At 36.0% G+C, this 17039-nt stretch overlaps 1 protein-coding gene across 2 annotated transcripts in view; it reads right to left on the bottom strand.

Annotated features, from left to right (window-relative positions):
* Window positions 1–17039, bottom strand: part of MED13 (mediator complex subunit 13) — a 109127-nt gene that overhangs the window by 66943 nt on the left and 25145 nt on the right. For both annotated transcript variants that reach the window (XR_002075509.2, XM_019431058.2), the window contains exons 4-8: window positions 9326–9471; window positions 8094–8291; window positions 6272–6466; window positions 5544–5706; window positions 5243–5353 (exon numbers count right to left, since the gene is read on the bottom strand). Coding sequence is in view for 1 of the 2 variants with exons in the window: in XM_019431058.2 (XP_019286603.1) it covers window positions 5243–5353; window positions 5544–5706; window positions 6272–6466; window positions 8094–8291; window positions 9326–9471 (813 nt within the window). In the remaining variant the exon portion in view is untranslated. The remainder of the gene's footprint in view (window positions 1–5242; window positions 5354–5543; window positions 5707–6271; window positions 6467–8093; window positions 8292–9325; window positions 9472–17039) is intronic.

Below are 17039 nucleotides of genomic sequence, written 5' to 3'. Positions count from 1 at the left end.
GAGAATCCAGATTATCTTCTATTAAGTTCAACATTGAAGAGATTTGCAAAACTGTACAACAGTGCCACTCTTCTAATTTTTGTTTTGGAAAATACAGTTGATTTCTATAAAAGTATTTTATTTATGTTAATATGTACTGGTCTTACTGTTATTTTTTCAATAAATTTAATAGAGCTTGGAGCACCTGGGTGGCTCAGTCAGTTGCATGTCTGACTTTGGCTCAGGTCATGATCTCGCTGGGTTTGTGAGTTCGAGCCCCACGTTGGGCTCTGTGCTGACAGCTCAGAGCCTGGAGCCTCCTTCAGATTCTGTGTCTCCTCCTGTCTCTGCCCCTCCCATGCTCATGCTCTGTCTCTCAATAATAAATAAACGTTAAAAAAATTTTTTTTTAAATAATAAAATAAATAAATAAATTTAATAGAGCTTTAAAATGGCGGGGGGTGTGGGGAACCTGGGTGGCTCAGTTGGTTAAGCGTCCAACTTCAGTTCAGGTCATGATATCACAGTTTGTGAGTTCAAGCCCCCACATTGGGCTCTGTGCTGACAGCTCAGAGCCGAGAGCCTGCTTCGGATTCTGTGTCTCCCTCCCTCTCTGCCCCTCCCCTGCTCATGCTCTGTGTCTGTGTCTCAAAAATAAACAAAACATTAAAAAAACATTTTTCTTAATTTTTCTTTTTCCCTAAAACAGGGGCGCCTCAGTGGCTCTGTCGGTTAAGCATCTGACTTCAGCTCAGGTCATGATCTCAGAGTTCGTGGATTCAAGCCTTGCATCAGGCTCTGTGCTGACAAATCAGAGCCTGGAGCCTGCTTCAGATTCTGTGTCTCCCTCTCTCTCTCTGTCCCTCCCCCACTTGCACTTTTTCAAAAATAAAAACATTAAAAAATTTTTTTTGATATTGCTAAAATAGATATTAGATATAATCCACATAAATAAAAGCACTTTGTGTCCTCAATAATTTTTGAGAGCACAGATGAGTGATGAGACCAAAGTTTAAGAATCAGTCCAGTTACACAAGGCATTAAGGAGAGATAGTATCTCCAATAATCTGAGGTGAACTATATTCCAAGTATATAAGAGATACGAAAAGCACACAGCCATAAATTCATTTACCCTTCTATAAGGGTAAGAAACTATTAATCTGGGACAAGAAACTATTAATTTGGGATATATACTAATAGTAGTGACTCTCTAAAATTTTGGTAACATTAAGTCACAGCCCCTTTCTTCTATATAGACCCTTTCCTTAAAGCTAGTCTGTTTTAGAGAGCAACTGAATTTCATAATAGAACTCAACCAATTTGGGGAACTGTCCTAAAAAAAAAGTTGTGTTTTTAAAGCAAAATTCAAGATGATCTAAAGAATGATCCCTTTAGATTGTTTTCCTATTGATTAACTCCTAGTTTTTCAGGAAATTTATTTGGAATTTATTGTATTACTTTCTATTTATACAGCTTGCTAAATGCTTATTTTCTCAAGAACATTCTACCAGACTAAAGCTTAATTTCAATAAATGTGTAATATTTAATCTCATTAATAACTGAAAAATTCCAACTGAAGCAATCTTGTGCTTTTTGCTTACTATAAGAGCAAAATATAATTTTGAGGACAGTTTCTCAGATCAGTGAAAGCACAAGAAAAAACAGCACTCCTATATGTAAAAAGTGGGAGTAAAATGGTAGAATCTTCCTGAATTCACAGAAGGGTTTAAACAGCTCCCCCCCACCCCCCAGCTCTGTATCACACCACCCACCTCATTTTTTTCCTTCGTAGCCCTGCATCACTCCTAAATTTTTTTAAAAAATTAATTTTTTTTTTTTTAAGTAATTATCTATCCCATTAATGTATAGGCTTCGTAATAGCAGGAGCCTTACTGACTAGTGTATCTGAGCCTAGGACATCTCCTATCATAGAATAAGTGTTTTAAAAAAATCTAATAATTGATAAAGAAGTATTATTTTTATAAAAGTAAACACAAACAAACTTTTTGAAACAACCTATTTGTCCATCAAATCCAAATGATTAAAGACACCATGGGGTACCTTCCATTCAGTAAAATACCAAGAAATTTTTTTTTTTTTTAATGTTTATTTTTGAGAAAGACAGAGACAGAATGCAAGTGGGTTAGGGGTAGAGAGAGAGAGGGCAACACAGAATCCAAAGCAGGCTCCAGGCTCTGAGCTGTCAGCACAGAGCCCGACGCGGGGCTCCAATTCACAAGCTGTGAGATCATGACCTGAGCCGAAGTCGGATGCTCAACCGACTGAGCCACCCAGGGGCCCCAAGAAATTTTTAAAAATAATATGGCAGATCCACAAGTAACTAAAATGGAAAGACTGAAGGCACATTAAGTGAAAAAAATAAGCTGTCAAATACATCAGTATTATATTTGTGTGTTGAGAGGAAAAACACATACACATATAAAACTACAGAAAAAACACGGAAAGATAATACCTTATTGGCAAGTAGTCAATTCTAGGAAGAGGTAGTAGAGAGATTAAGAGTGGTCATGGGTAACTTCTGCTCTATTTAGAGGGTTTAGAGGGTTTCTATGACTTCTAGGACTAGAAGGACAGTAAGATGAAGATAGTAACTATCACCAGATCAAAGAAGCCTGGGATGCTGTTACAACATTAGTGGGATCTGCTCAGTGGACCACGGAAGAAGAGGCTATTAATGGGTCGCAGAACTGCTGCTGGAATTGACTCAAAAGAAGGGTGGGGAAATCTGCCAGCTTCTTTCCTCATTTCATGAACCAATCTTTTGTTAGTGCCTACCTTAGCCAAATCCAGAAAACAACTGGGCCTAGTCAAATCATCACTTTAAACTTATACAATGTTATTTGTCATTTATAGCTCAATAAAGCTGGGGGGAAAAAAAAACACCATGTAAAAAGCAAAGGAGCCTAGGAAATGTAATACCCTGCAATACAGAACAGAGTAGGGAAAAAGCAGGGATAGATCTGACAGCAAACTGGCTGACTAGCACAGTCAGTTATCAATGTGTGCCCTACTTCCTATATTCTGTGGCAGCAGATAATACATATGGTGGCTCAAAATCTACTTTAAGTCTTATTGAAGAATTAAATAAGAGAACCTGATTTGAGGGAAGTGGAGGGGAATTAGAAGTACGGAATACAATAGGGGGTGAGGGGTGGGGGTAAAAGATTAGAAACACTGTTACTTCCTAGAGGGGCAAATTTACCAAAACAAGTCATATGTATGGATTATATAAAATTTCATTATATCAATTCCCTCTATGCCTGGGAAGAATTTCTGGAAATATGAGACAAAGTTTTTAAGAAATAAAAGTTCAGCTCAGAGACCAAGAATTAAATTTATACTACCAATCAATATGCATTTTGAGTGTCTTCTTCTAAAATCATTTTTTAAAAAATGTGTATTTGAGAGTATGCATGTGCGAGTGGAGGAGGGGCTGAAAGAGAGAGAGAGAGAGAGAGAGAGAAAGAGAGAGAGAGAATGAATCCCAAGCACACTCCACACTGTCAGTGCAGAGCCTGACACAGGGCTCAATCCCACGACCCTGAGATTAAGACCTGAGCCAAAATCAAGAGTTAGACGGTTAACTGACTGAGCCACCCAGGCAGGCATCCCATTCTAAAACCATTTTAGACAAATATACCTAAAACCCACATCTTTCAAAAAGAATAAAACAAAAGTCTAGGTTAGCAACTAAAAAAGAATTGCTGCTTGATAAAAATGCCAATATATGGAAAGAAAAGCCTAACTTCATTTAAGCACTTTACTGGTCTTAGACCAGAAATTGGCAAACTTTTCCTATAAAGGACCAGATGGCAAATATTTTAGGCTCCAGAGGCCATATAGTCTATGTTGCAACTACTCAATTCTGTGAAAGCAGCCATAGCTGACATGTAAATGAACAGGTGTGGCTCTGTTCCAATAAATCTTTATGGACATTAAAATCTGAATTTCACAGAAGTTTCACATGCACAAAATACTCTTTGATTTTTTTTTTTTTCCATCTATTTAAAATGTAAAAGTCACTTTCAGCTCACAGGCCATATGAAAACAGGCAGTGAACCTAATGTGACCAATGGATCACAGTTTGCTGATCTCTGGTATCAGACAAACATGTGATGGAGCTCTACATTTTAAGACTAGGTTTGGGTCTTAAAACCACCCAAGTGGCTGTGGTATTTAACCATTTTAAACTGTTAAACAAGAGCTAATCTGTCCATATTTTTATTCCAACCTATCAGCAACAGAAACAAGTTTTTAACAAAGTTGTCAGACATTACACAGTCTCTAACCCAAAGAATCTATGTAAATACATTTAATCTACATAAAAACATACCAAAGCACTTCAGAGTCTGTCACAGTAATCACACAGAGCTAATATAAGAAAAACCTTGGCCCTAACATACAAGTATTCCATTCCTTTGGCTCACATCTGTGACAAAAGAGTGGCCAACTATTAGCTCACAAGTTCTGGTAAGGGATGCCAATGTCATTATTATTATCATTATTATTTTTTACAAGACTGCAAACGCATCTTTCATATTAGAATAAATTAATAAACTTTAGGCAATATAATCTGAAAGCCTCTGATAACCAAATCTCATCAAAGTTTCCAATATATAAATACAATTGCCAAAAGAATTCCAAGTTCATCCATTCTTCTACCAATCTTTAACCAATACAGTCTATTAGAAAGCTTGTACTTTTATAGTACAGCTTCAATCCCTTGCAGAATCGTTTTTTCTGATCTTATTTCAGCATTTCTTTCACATGTAATTTGCCCAAAAGGATAAGAAATTTCTGCACAAAACCCAAAACCATATTTACTATAAAAAGAATCGCAGAAACTTTCATCTAGTGTATCATATATCATCTTTTTTATGAGAACCCATGGGAGAAATTTCTCCAGCCCAGTGCCATCTATGAACTCTTTTCAAGAGACTTCTGTGCTTTTACCTTATAGATACTATATATACCACAATCCAGTATAAAATTCTCTTTTATTTAGCTGTAAAACCAAGCCTTCACAGTTCAGCTCTGGTAAGGACTATGGCATACATTTGTATGTACTTGCATAATCAGTTCCAAATTATTAAATTTTTTTCCCCTCAAATTTTCTTTTGAAAACAATCCTAACACACTATGTTTAGGTAAGCTAGCTAAAACTGAGATGTATTCAGTAGCATAAGAAGCTACAACACACAAATATATAGGCATCGATCAACTGGGGGGTTGGGGGTACTACCTCAAACAGCTGCAATTTGTTCTTTGTGTTGCTTCTACAAAATCCCAGGATGCTATTTTATCAGGTATCTCTTCTTCAGATAGACCACCTGATGAAGCTGAATATTTCCTCCTAAGATTTGAAATTATAAAATTCTTTAGAATTCATGAAGTTTCCCATAACCGTGAATTAAGCATTAAAATTGAATTTTTAAAGTTTTTAAATTAAAGGCGTACAAACGACTGTTTATACTTTAAACATCTTCTATTTATAAAGTAATTACCAACATGCAATTTTTAAACTTGAAAATGAAAACACATACTTGTTCTGTGCTCTGTTCATATTGCACTCTTGCCAAACTCTATCCACCACATGATTTGCTAATTTTCTGGGTATTTTCCCACCATGGTGGCTAGTACTATCAGAGTTGAAGCCATCAGATACTGAAGAAAATTTGACCCACTTCTGGGCTGACTGAGGATCAACTGAAAACAAACCAAAAAGAATAGGCTATAGGAGAACAAAAGTAGATTTAAAGTAACATTATTTGTGGGGTTTTTTTTGTTTTTTACTTGTTAATTTGTGTTACAACATACTCCACTGTTATCTGGTAGGTCTACTTATATTTTGAAGCAAAAAAGCATGTTCCTTTATTTAAAACACAGAAAGCTAAAAATCTGAACAGAGGATGTAAACTTGATGGTAGTGTTATATCAGTGTTGACTTCCTGACTTTGAGGATTAAATGGTAGTTATATAGGACAGTGTTCCTACATTTGGGAAATACAGAGTACTTAGGCTAATGGGGCATCATGTCTGTAGCTCATTCTCAAATGGTTCAGAAAAAGACCAATGATAATGAATGTATACATACAAAAAGGGTGATGGAACAAATGTTTACAGTTTGGGAATCTGAATGAGGGAGTTCTTTGTATTGTACATGCAAACTCTTCAATAAGTCTCAAATTACTTCAAAACAATTTTTTAAATGTTGATGTATTCAAAATAACAGATATGTAACTAGTGCTAATCAAACAGATCAGTACAATACCTGTTTGGACTTCCTCAGGAGATGTAGGTGGTGTAAGAGTAACTGAAGACATAGCAGGATCTCTTGTGGAAGCAGGCACTTGGTGGACACCCAAGCAAGAAGCTGAACAATGAGAGGATCCCACAGAGCTAGGAGTGGGAATGTCTGACTGAGGGACTAGAACAAAGCATGCTGGGTAGATCATTCGGACACCAGCTGAAAGGCAAAAATAATAGGCAAGAAAATCAATTACCACTGTGATTGTAGTGGGATTAGTTTCACTCAAAAGTACTGTAATGGAAAAGTACATATGATTATATAATGTTTAAATAAAATTAAAATATATTTAATATATTTTTATAAACATATGCTCCTTTTGGCATAAAGTTTTTCTGGAATAAACCAGGAGAAGCTCTTAATACCTTCAATGGTTACCTTCAGTAACCTAGAAGAAACTTAGAAGAAAGCAGCTTCTCTTTTCATTTTTGGATTTTCTAACCATGAGTATTACTTTTAAATCTTTACTTGCAAATCTGACAAATTATATTGTGTATTACTTTTAAAGAATTTTTAAGTTTAACAACAGGTAATCTGGGCACTCAATAATGGACCAGGGGCACATGGGAGGCTTGTTCAGTTAAGCTTCCAACTTTGGTTCAGGTCGTGATCTCATGGTTCATGAGTTCAAGCCCCATGTCAGGCTCTGCACTGACAGCACAGAGCCTGCTTTGGATTTTCTATCTCCTTTCTCTGTACCTCCCCCACTTATTCTCACTCTCTCAAAAATAAACATTAAAAAAAGGAATTATGGGCCATCTTCTGCTTTCTTCTTTATATATCTCTTTTTATGAAAACCTAATATGTTTATGCTTTGTTTCTGGTTTTGTCACAACTACTCTGGCAGAAATGCATTTATTGAAATTCAATACTGGTATTCTTTTTATTTAAAAAACTCAAGGCAATTTTCATATACATAACATTCCCATAAGACTCCATTAAACACTGTTGCAAACTCTAATACTAATTATCTGCTCAATTATACATTCTCCACAACCTCCCATCTTTATCCCATTGTTAGGCTTGGCTGTGTGACCTGCATGCAATATAGACCAGACTCCAACAGAAGCTTAAAACAGAAGCAGCCTCTCTTTTTTTCTGCCCTTTGCCTCAAGATTAGCATGTCCCAAATATAGTTTATCTTGTTAATCTGGGTCCCTTAAATGAGAAGACACAGGGTAGAGTCAATATGAAAAGAGTTGACCCGGGCAGAGCAGATCAAACCCACAAGTTCTTTAGGTACATTTTCTACCTTTTAAAAGTTATCAGAGGCAACAGTTTTAAGAAATGTGAAAATACTACATAACACAGGTTGTCAACTTTCCAGCTTCCAAATGTTATTTATTCACAATTATTTTCTTTGCAATGATAAGCTTTGCAAGCTTACCTCTAGGTGAAATATGTTTCCTTGCCCCAATGACTTTGGCATGGCAAAGTGACTAGTTCTGCCTAATGGAGTGTGAGCAAATGTAACATACATCATATCCTAGCAGAAGCTTTAAATACACTTACATGATACACTCAGTCCTTATTATTCCTCTGTTCTTGTAAGAACAGCATGTCCCAGATACTGGGTACTCATTGAACCTAGGTTGCAGAATGAGAAGATACAAGGAGCCAAACCACAACCAAGCTGCAGTCTTTATGTAATGTGAGGAGAAAATAAAGGAGAAATAAATGTTTAATGTTGAAAGCCACTGAGGTATATGAATTGTTTATTATTCAACAAAATCTAATACATATAGTCACATATTTTTCCCTTAGAATTAATACTCAGAATCCATACCAACAAGAACTTCTACTGCAGCTAAAGAATCATCTTCCCAATCCATATCTTCCTGTTTTTCTTCAGACATCTCCTTTAAGCAAGATGAGATAGGATAGAACTGTTTCCATTCACCAATCAATTTTTTTGTAGCTGAATCAGACATCTTGAATGCTTGTCCTGTGAGTGTGCCATTTAGTCCAAATGGGCTTAAGATTACTAGAAACCCAAGAGACATGAAGTAAGTAACTAAAGACTGTTACACCAAATAAGATCACACAGAATAGTCTGATAAGTAATTGTGCAATTCTAAAAAAGAAAAGGAAACCCAAAATGATCATTCCAGAGAAAATTCACTGTATTTCATTATTGTGAAGATAAACCACAATATTGAATTTATTATAAAATCTTAAAATTTAGGGGTGCCTGGGTGGCTCAGTCGGTTGAGTGTCTGACTTCGGCTCAGGTCATGATCTCACGGTTCGTGAGTTTGAGACCCGCATCAGGCTCTGTACTGACGGCTCGGAGCCTGGAGCCTGCTTCAGATTCTGTGTCTCCCTCTCTCTCTGCCCCTTCCCTGCTCGTGCTCTGTCTTTCTGTGTCTCTCAACAATGAATAAACGTTAAAAAAAAATTTTTTTTTTAATTTTAAATCTTAAAATTTCGTTCACTCAAAAATCTCACATAGATAGAATTTCAACATGAGTTGCGGATATATGTACATCCTTCAACTTCTCTTGATTTCTACTAAGAAAGCAATTTGAGAAAACAAAATAATGTGTGTGTACACTTATTATGTTCTGCCATGTAAATTTTAAAAAAGGAAATACTAGGCTTAGAATTAAACAAGAACACACTGCCAGTCCTTAAAAATAAATCAGCAATTGTGTATAAATATTATTAAAGTCCCTGTGTACCAACATTAAAAATGGCTTATGTGACTGCAAACAAAAGATGAACTTGAAAACATGAACATGTATATCTGCTAAATGCTATTTAAAAGAACACTTTAAAATATACTATCATTCATGCACAAAAATTTTTTCAAATAATATTTGTATTAAAAAACTTGCTTCATTGACTTGTTTTCACGGACTTAAAACTCTAATACGGAAGAAGAAAATAAACTACATTAGAATCATCGCTAGGCTAAAGATCAGGGGAATTCTCATTAATTCCAAAATTTAAGATTACCAACTATAATAAGAATTTTCCTGAGACAAATGAAATATCTAAGCCAATAAAATAATCTACCTTGAAATGGACTATTAGACTGTTGAGCAAGGGTGATATGCTCTTCACTAAGAAGGTATACAGGTTGATGTTGGTTAATTTCCACACTGGTACAAACATTGCTGTCTCCATGCAAGAAAAAGGTGAAAGAGCAGGACAAGTGTTCACTAATAAAGAAGAAAAAGTTATATTTTAGTGATGATTAATAGCCAAAAAATAAGTTAACTTGCTTTTCTTTATTAATAAGTTATACTACAAAAACGCACATTCTCTTTAACCCAGAAATTCTACTTCATCATCTGAAGGGGAGAAAAAAAACAAAACAAAAAAACATCACAGATATGAGCCAAGATTTAGTTTTAAGAAATGTTCTTCATAGCACTGTTTACAGTAGAAAGAACTAAATAAAGGAATCAGTAAACAAGTTAGGTACACCCACACATACCATTATAATATAGCCACCAAAATAAGTATAGGTGGAGTAAAAGGGGAGTGAGTTTAATGGAAAGGACAGGCTACCAAAATGGTATAATCTCAATTTTTTAAGAAAGGTTCCCTCGGTGAAAAAAAATCTAGGCGTGCAATAGAATTAAGGATGACCTAATTTTTATTTTTATTTTCTCTTCTATATGAGAAATTAAATACAACTATATTTTCTCATTTTTTTATTTCTGAAATTGGGCTGCATACCATTAGTCAAGCATTTAATGTACTGCCCTCCCCTGACCCCCAATGATAAGGTACTTTAAAGCCATGATGGGTCTCACAATTGAAGGCATCCTAGAATCAAAGTTATATGCAGAACATCTTATGATATTTAGATATGGCTGGTAAAATGAAAGTTCCCAAGAGGAAAGCACATGTATCCTTATGATAAAACTTAGAAAGGTCAAATGGCCCAGAAGAGGAGACTGTACATTAAGAAGAATCCACTTTTCTTATTTCTTCTCCACACATTTATCTTAAGAATTTGTCTTAAAGAACTAGTTCTTTAAAATATAACCATTAATAAACTAAAAACCTGTTGTATATTTCTGTAAACCCTCTTGAATTATTTCTGGACAAGTCAAGGACACAATAAATTAAGTTATATTAAAAGTAATAATAGAGCTAAGAAAGTGGGAAAACAAAAAGTCAGAAGGAGGTGAAGAGTAACGCAGAGCTGATAATTTCTTCATTACACACACACACACACACACACACACACACACACACACACACAATGGAGGCAAAAGATTGTCTGAAGCTGATAAAAATAGCAAGAAACTGAAATTTAAGCATATCACTCAAGTTAAAAAGATAACCAACAGAAAAACTGACAAAAATACAGCTAATAAAGCAAATCATCTTTCATGGTAAAGAATCAGATACTGTCTAAAGTTAGTTAATCAAGGCCTAGAGGTACAAGCATCGCTGGAATTATGGCAGTAACCACCAGAAGTAGTAAGCAAAAAAGTTAAAACACGAAAAATAGAAAACTAAACCTGGTTACTTCTAGGGAATTGTACTGTTTAAATTATATTAATTTTACCTTCTTAAAAATTATGAATTCTACAATGATTACTGTATCTTTCCCCACCCCAGTAGCTTCTGTTGCTTTTTTTTTTTAAAAACAAATTTATTTTTGGAATAACTTTAAGTTTACTGAAAAGCTGCAAAAGTATCACAAAGAGTTGTCATATACCCTTTACCCAGTTTGCCCTAAAGTTAAACATTTCACAGAATCATGCTACATTTGTCAAGCAGGTAATTAACACCAGTACATTAATTCCAGTCATTTTGGATTTTCCACTTATGGCATTTTTCCTTTTCAGGATCCAATCCAAGATACCACACTGCATTTAACCTCCCTCCCCTGCCTTACTGATAAAGCCAAACAGTTTTTTAACAGGAAATAAAAGTATCTGAACTATTTTAATAAATATATTAAGCTTGTTTCTCATCTGACTGAAAGACTAATCCTATTGGAACAGCTACTGCTTGAGTAATTACAAAGCCTACAGACATTTGCTTTGGAGTAAGAGTAAAATCTAAAATAATCACCAAGATAAGAGTCTTAACTAATAACTTTGAGAACTGTCCTCCCAAAGGCAGACCGTTGCTAATGGCCATTTAAAGTAAACTCAATTTTATTACTGCTTTCCAGCAGTATTTTCCAGCACTGGTAAGGTACCTATACTGTAAAACATACAAAAAACCTACCAAACATAAACCTAACTCCAAATGCTTAAAGCACCCACCCACATTCAAAAGAACTCTGCATTAAACTTAGTTTAATATTCAGATCTAAGCTACCAAGTGAAAGCAAGTATTATTCCTTTATTCAACAAATATTTTATGGCTAAGCACATGGCACTATGCTAAGCACACATTTAAGTTATGCTAAGTGCTATAAAAAAAGGTACAAGATGCTATGAGAATGTCTTAAGACCTAGATAATGAAAATAAACTTTAATTCCTATGCAGAAAAGAATCAACTTGGTACCCTGGGTAACAACATAAAAGTTATTCTTATGTTTCATGGTACCGATTTCTTCCCCAACCTCATCTCTTTACTAGTCTTCCTTTATAATACTTTCCCTTCTCCCTCAACTGGTCTCTCTGCAGTTCCTTAAATATACCAGGCCTTTATACCTACTGTTACTCAATCTGAAACACGCTACACATCTACATTCACCTTCATTAGGTTTTTTGTTCAGATACCTCATAGGTGCAATCTTCACTGACCACCCTACTTTAAACTGACCCACAATTCCTCTTCTGGGATTGATTTTGTTTGGCTAAGAAATCACAATCTAACGTGTTACACAGTTTATTTCTTATAGTCGTCCCAGAACATAAGCTCTAAAGGAGGAAGAATTTGTCTCCTTTGTTCAATGTTGTATCCTCAGATTTCAGAATAGGTCCTTAACACATAGTAGGTATGCACTAAATACTATAGGATAAATTCTGTATCTGAGCTACTTATTTCTTTTTTAAAAATACTTATTTTGAGGGAGAGAAAGAGCACATGAGGGAGGGGCAAGGAGAGATGGAGAGATAGAGAGATAGAATCCCAAGCAGGCTCCACACTGTCAGCACAGACGGACACAGGGCTCCAACTCACGAACCACAAGATCCTGACTTGAACCGAAATCAAGAGTCAGAGGCTTAACCGACTGAGACAGCCAGGCATCTCCTGAACCACTCATTTCTAATCAAACATTCCTTTTCTTACCAAGTCTCTACCTATATAGCTGTCCAAGCCAGACATGTAAATCACACTAAACTTTTCTTTTTTCCTAAACTCCCTATAATTAACTAAACCATCAGCAATTCCTACTGATTCTATTTAAGTATCTATGATTTGTCAATTGTCTTTTTAAGGTCTGAATAACTATTAAAATCTCTAATTTATCTTTTCACTGCTGCCAGCAATCTTCCTAAAAATTAATTCTGATCACATAACTGGCAGGCTCAAAATCAATAGTTCCCCAATGCCTTAAGGACAGAAAACAACAACAAAAAAACACCTTAGCACAGCACTTTAGACCCTTCAGAATCTGATCCTTGCCTAACTCTCCAGGCAGAGGTATTTAATCCACTAAGAACCCCTCCTTTGTTTACCCTGAATTCCTTCCGACTTCTTCATCATTCTCCAACACTCCTTTAAACATTATCTCTGTGTTCCTATAATAGTCTATGCTTATCATAGTATTTATTGTAACACTACTATTACTTATTTAACTAATTGAATTCCTGCCATGTTGTAAATTCCTTGATAGAAAAACTGTAACTTTAATATTTGTAGAAAATTGAGTTATTGGTCCCAATTCTTCACTCCTCTTTCATTTCTTCAATCACAGTAAAAAACACAACATAAAATGTATCATCTTAACCATTTTTAAGTGTGCTGTTCAGTAATGTTAAATATATTCCTATCATTCTGAATTAGATCTCCAGAACTTTTCATTATGTAAATCTGAAATTACACCCATTAAACAACAATTCCCTCTTTTTACATCATCTCAGTCCCTGGCAATCACCATTCCACTTTCTGTTTCTACAAATTTGAGTACTTTTCTTTTTTTAAGAAGGCTCCACACGCAGAGTGAAGCCCAACGTGGGGCTTGAACTCATAACCCTGAGATCAAGACCTAAGCTGAGATCAAGAGTTGGACACTTAACCAAGCAAGCCACTCAGGCACCCAGAATTTGACTACTTTAGATCTACTTCATGTAAGTAGAGTCATACAGTTTTTGTCTTTGTGACTGGCTTTTTTCACTTAGCATTAATATCAAGGTTGATACATGGTGTAGCATGTGACAGGATTCCTTTCCTTTTACATGGTAAATAAAAATCCACTGTGTACATAACACATTTTGCTTAACCATTCATCCATCAATGGACATTTGGGTTGTTTCTACCTCTTGGCTATTGGGAAAAGCGCTGCTATGAACATGGGTGTGCAAATCTCTTCAAGATCCTGCTTTCCTGTAGTCATCAAGATAGTATGGTACTGGCACAAAAACAGACACATAGATTAATGGAACAAAATAGAAAACAAAAAATGGACCCAAACTATATGGTCAACTAATCTTCGGCAAAGCCAGAAAGAATATGCAATGGAAAAAAGACAGTCTCTTCAACAAAAGGTGTTGGGATTGGTGGACAACAACATACAGAAGAATGAAAATGGAACATTTTCTTACACCATACACAAAAATAAATTCAAAAGGGATGAAAGACCTAAATGTGAGACAGGAAACCATCAAAATCCTAGAGAACATAGGCAGCAACCTCTCTGACACTGGCCATAGCAATCTCTTACTAGACACATCTCCAGAGGCAAGCAACACAAAAGCAAAAATGAACTACTGGGACTTCATCAAGACAAAAAATCTTCTGCACAGTGAAGAAAACAATCAAAAAAACTAAAAGGTAACTGTTCAGAATGGGAGGAGATATTTGCAAACAATATATTGGATAAAGGGTTAGTATCCAAAATCTATAAAGAACTTATCAAACTCAACACCTAAAAAAAACAAACAATTCAGTTAAGAAATGGGCAGAACAGGGCACCTGGGTGGCTCAGTCAAACATCTGGCTTCGACTCAGGTCATGATCTCACAGTTCATGAGTTTGACTCCCACATCAGAAGAGCTCGAGTCCCTCTTCAGGTGAGCCCTGCTTCGCTCTTTTTCATTCTTTCTCTCCACCCCCCTCCACCCAGGACTCTCATCTCTCTGCCCTCACTCACTTGTGCTCTCAAAAAAAAAGGAGGGGGGGGATGCAGAACACATGAACAGACATTTTTCCATAAAAGACATACAGATGGCTAACAGACACATGAAGAGATGCTCACCATCACTCATCATCAGGGAAATACAAATCAAAACTACAATGAGGATCATCTCACACCTGTAAGAGTAGCTAAAATTAACAACACAGGAAACAACAGATGTTGGCAAGGATGCAGAGAAAGACAAACCCTCTTACACTACTGGTGGGAATGCATACTGGGGCAGCCACTCTGGAAAACAGTGTGGAGGTTCCTCAAAAAGTTAAAAATAGAACTATCCTACAATCTAGCAATGGCACTACTAGGTATCTACCCAAAAGACACAAAAATACTAATTCAGAAGACACACCTCAATGTTTACAGCAGCATTATCAACAATAGCCAACTATGGAAAGAGCCCAAATAGCCATCTACTGATGAATGGATAAAGATATGGTTTATACATATATACAATGGAATATTACTCAGCCATGGAAAACAAGAATGAAACCTTGCCGTTTGCAATGATGTGGATGAAGCTAGAGTGTGTTATGCTAAGTGAACTAAGTCAAAGAAAAATACCATATGATTTCCCTCATGTAGAATTTAAGAAACAAAACAGGTGAACATAGGGGGAAAAAAAGAAAGGCAAAACATAAAACAGACTCAGCTACAGAGAATAAACTGAGGATTGCTAGAGGGGAAGTGGGTGGGGGAATGGGCTAAATGGGTGATGGGTATTAAAGAGGGCACTTGTCATGATGAGCAATGGGTGTTAAATGTGAGAAATCACTGAATTATACTCTTGAAACAAATATTACACTACATGTTAACTAACTAGAATTTAAATAAAAACTTGAAAAAGAAAAAAGACAAGATCCTGCTTTCAATTCTCTTAGAAGTAGTATTACTGGATCATATAGTTCTATTCTTAATTTTTTGAGGAACCTCCATAAGGTTTTCCAGAGCAGTTGTAGCATTTTACAATCCCACCAAGAGTGCACCAAGGGTTCCTATTTCTCTACCCTCACTAACCTTTGTGATTTTTTTTTTTAATAGTAGCCATCCTAGCAGATGTGAGGTGGTATCTCATTGTGGTTTTGACTTGCATTTCTCGAATTTGTAATGTTGACCATCTTTTTTTTTTTTTTTTTTCAATATGCTTATTGACCCTCTGTATATCTTCAAAATGTCTTTTCAAGCCTTTTGCCCATTTTTAAATTGGGTTACTTGACTTTTTGTTGTTGAGTTGTAGTTCTTCATACATGCTGGATATTAATGCCTTAACGGATATATGATTTGTAAACATTTTCTCCCAATCCATAAATTGCCTTTTCACTGATTATGTCCACTGATGCACAAAGGTATTTAAGTTTGATATATTTCAGTTGTCTATGTTTGCTTTTGCTGCCTATGCTTTTGATGTCATAACCAGGAAATCATTAGCAAATCTGAAGTCATAAAGCTTTCTCCCTATTTTCTTCTACAAGTTTTATTGTTTTAGGTCTTATTTAGATTTTTAATCCATTTTGAGCTCATTTTTGTATGTAATGTAAGATAAAGGCCAACTTAATTCTTTTACCTGTGGATACTAAGTTGTCTCACTGCTCTTTTCCCCAGAGTGGTACTGCCACCCTTGCAAAGATCATTTGAATACATACATACAAGCTTATTTCTGGACTTTCTATTCCATTGATTTACATGTCTGTATGCTAGGACCACACTGGGTTTTTTTTGTTTTAAAATTTGTTAATGTTTATTTATTTTTGAGCATGAGCCAGGGAGGAGCAGAGAGAGAGGGAAACACAGAATCCAAAGCAGGCTCCAGGCTGTCAGCACAGAGCTCGACACAGATCTCGAATCCACAAACTGAGATCATGACCTGAGATGAAGTCAGATGCTTAACCGACTGAGCCACCCAGGCGTCCCAATACCACACTGTTTTGATTACTATATAGCTTTGTAATAGGTTTTGCTCACCCTTTTTTTGTTTTTAAAGATTTTATTTTTAAGTAATCTTTAAACCCAAATGTGGGGCTCAACTCACAACCACGAGATCAAGAGTCGCGTGCCTCACCAACTAAGCCAGCCAGGGACTCCACTCACCCTCTTTTATCCAGGCTCTTTGGTGTGACATTGTAGTTCCTCCCATTAGAGGTGAAATATACCTCCCCAACCTGACTCAGGCTTGCTTTGTACTTGCTTTGGCAAGCAGAAGCTTAAAACATGCATATGCAGTCTGGATTGCCCTCCAGTGCTTCTTTCATTCCCATGAGAATTATATAAAATATACCTCTACCCAACCTGCAGTTCACAGTGTGGACTAGATTGGCTAACCCCTAGCTGACAAGCAGGCACGTTACTGAAAACACAGAACTGCTGTTACACCTCCATGTTTTGGGGGTGGTTTGTTACACAGCAATGGCCAATACAGAAATTGGAACCAAAAGTGAGGTGCTACCATGACAGAAATC

Source organism: Panthera pardus, unplaced genomic scaffold, assembly GCF_024362965.1.
Source record: "Panthera pardus isolate Hobbes unplaced genomic scaffold, ASM2436296v1 HiC_scaffold_3, whole genome shotgun sequence".
Lineage (NCBI taxonomy): Eukaryota > Metazoa > Chordata > Mammalia > Carnivora > Felidae > Panthera > Panthera pardus.
The sequence above is the reverse complement of the archived record's forward strand: the minus strand, read 5'-3'. Positions and strand labels throughout refer to the sequence as shown.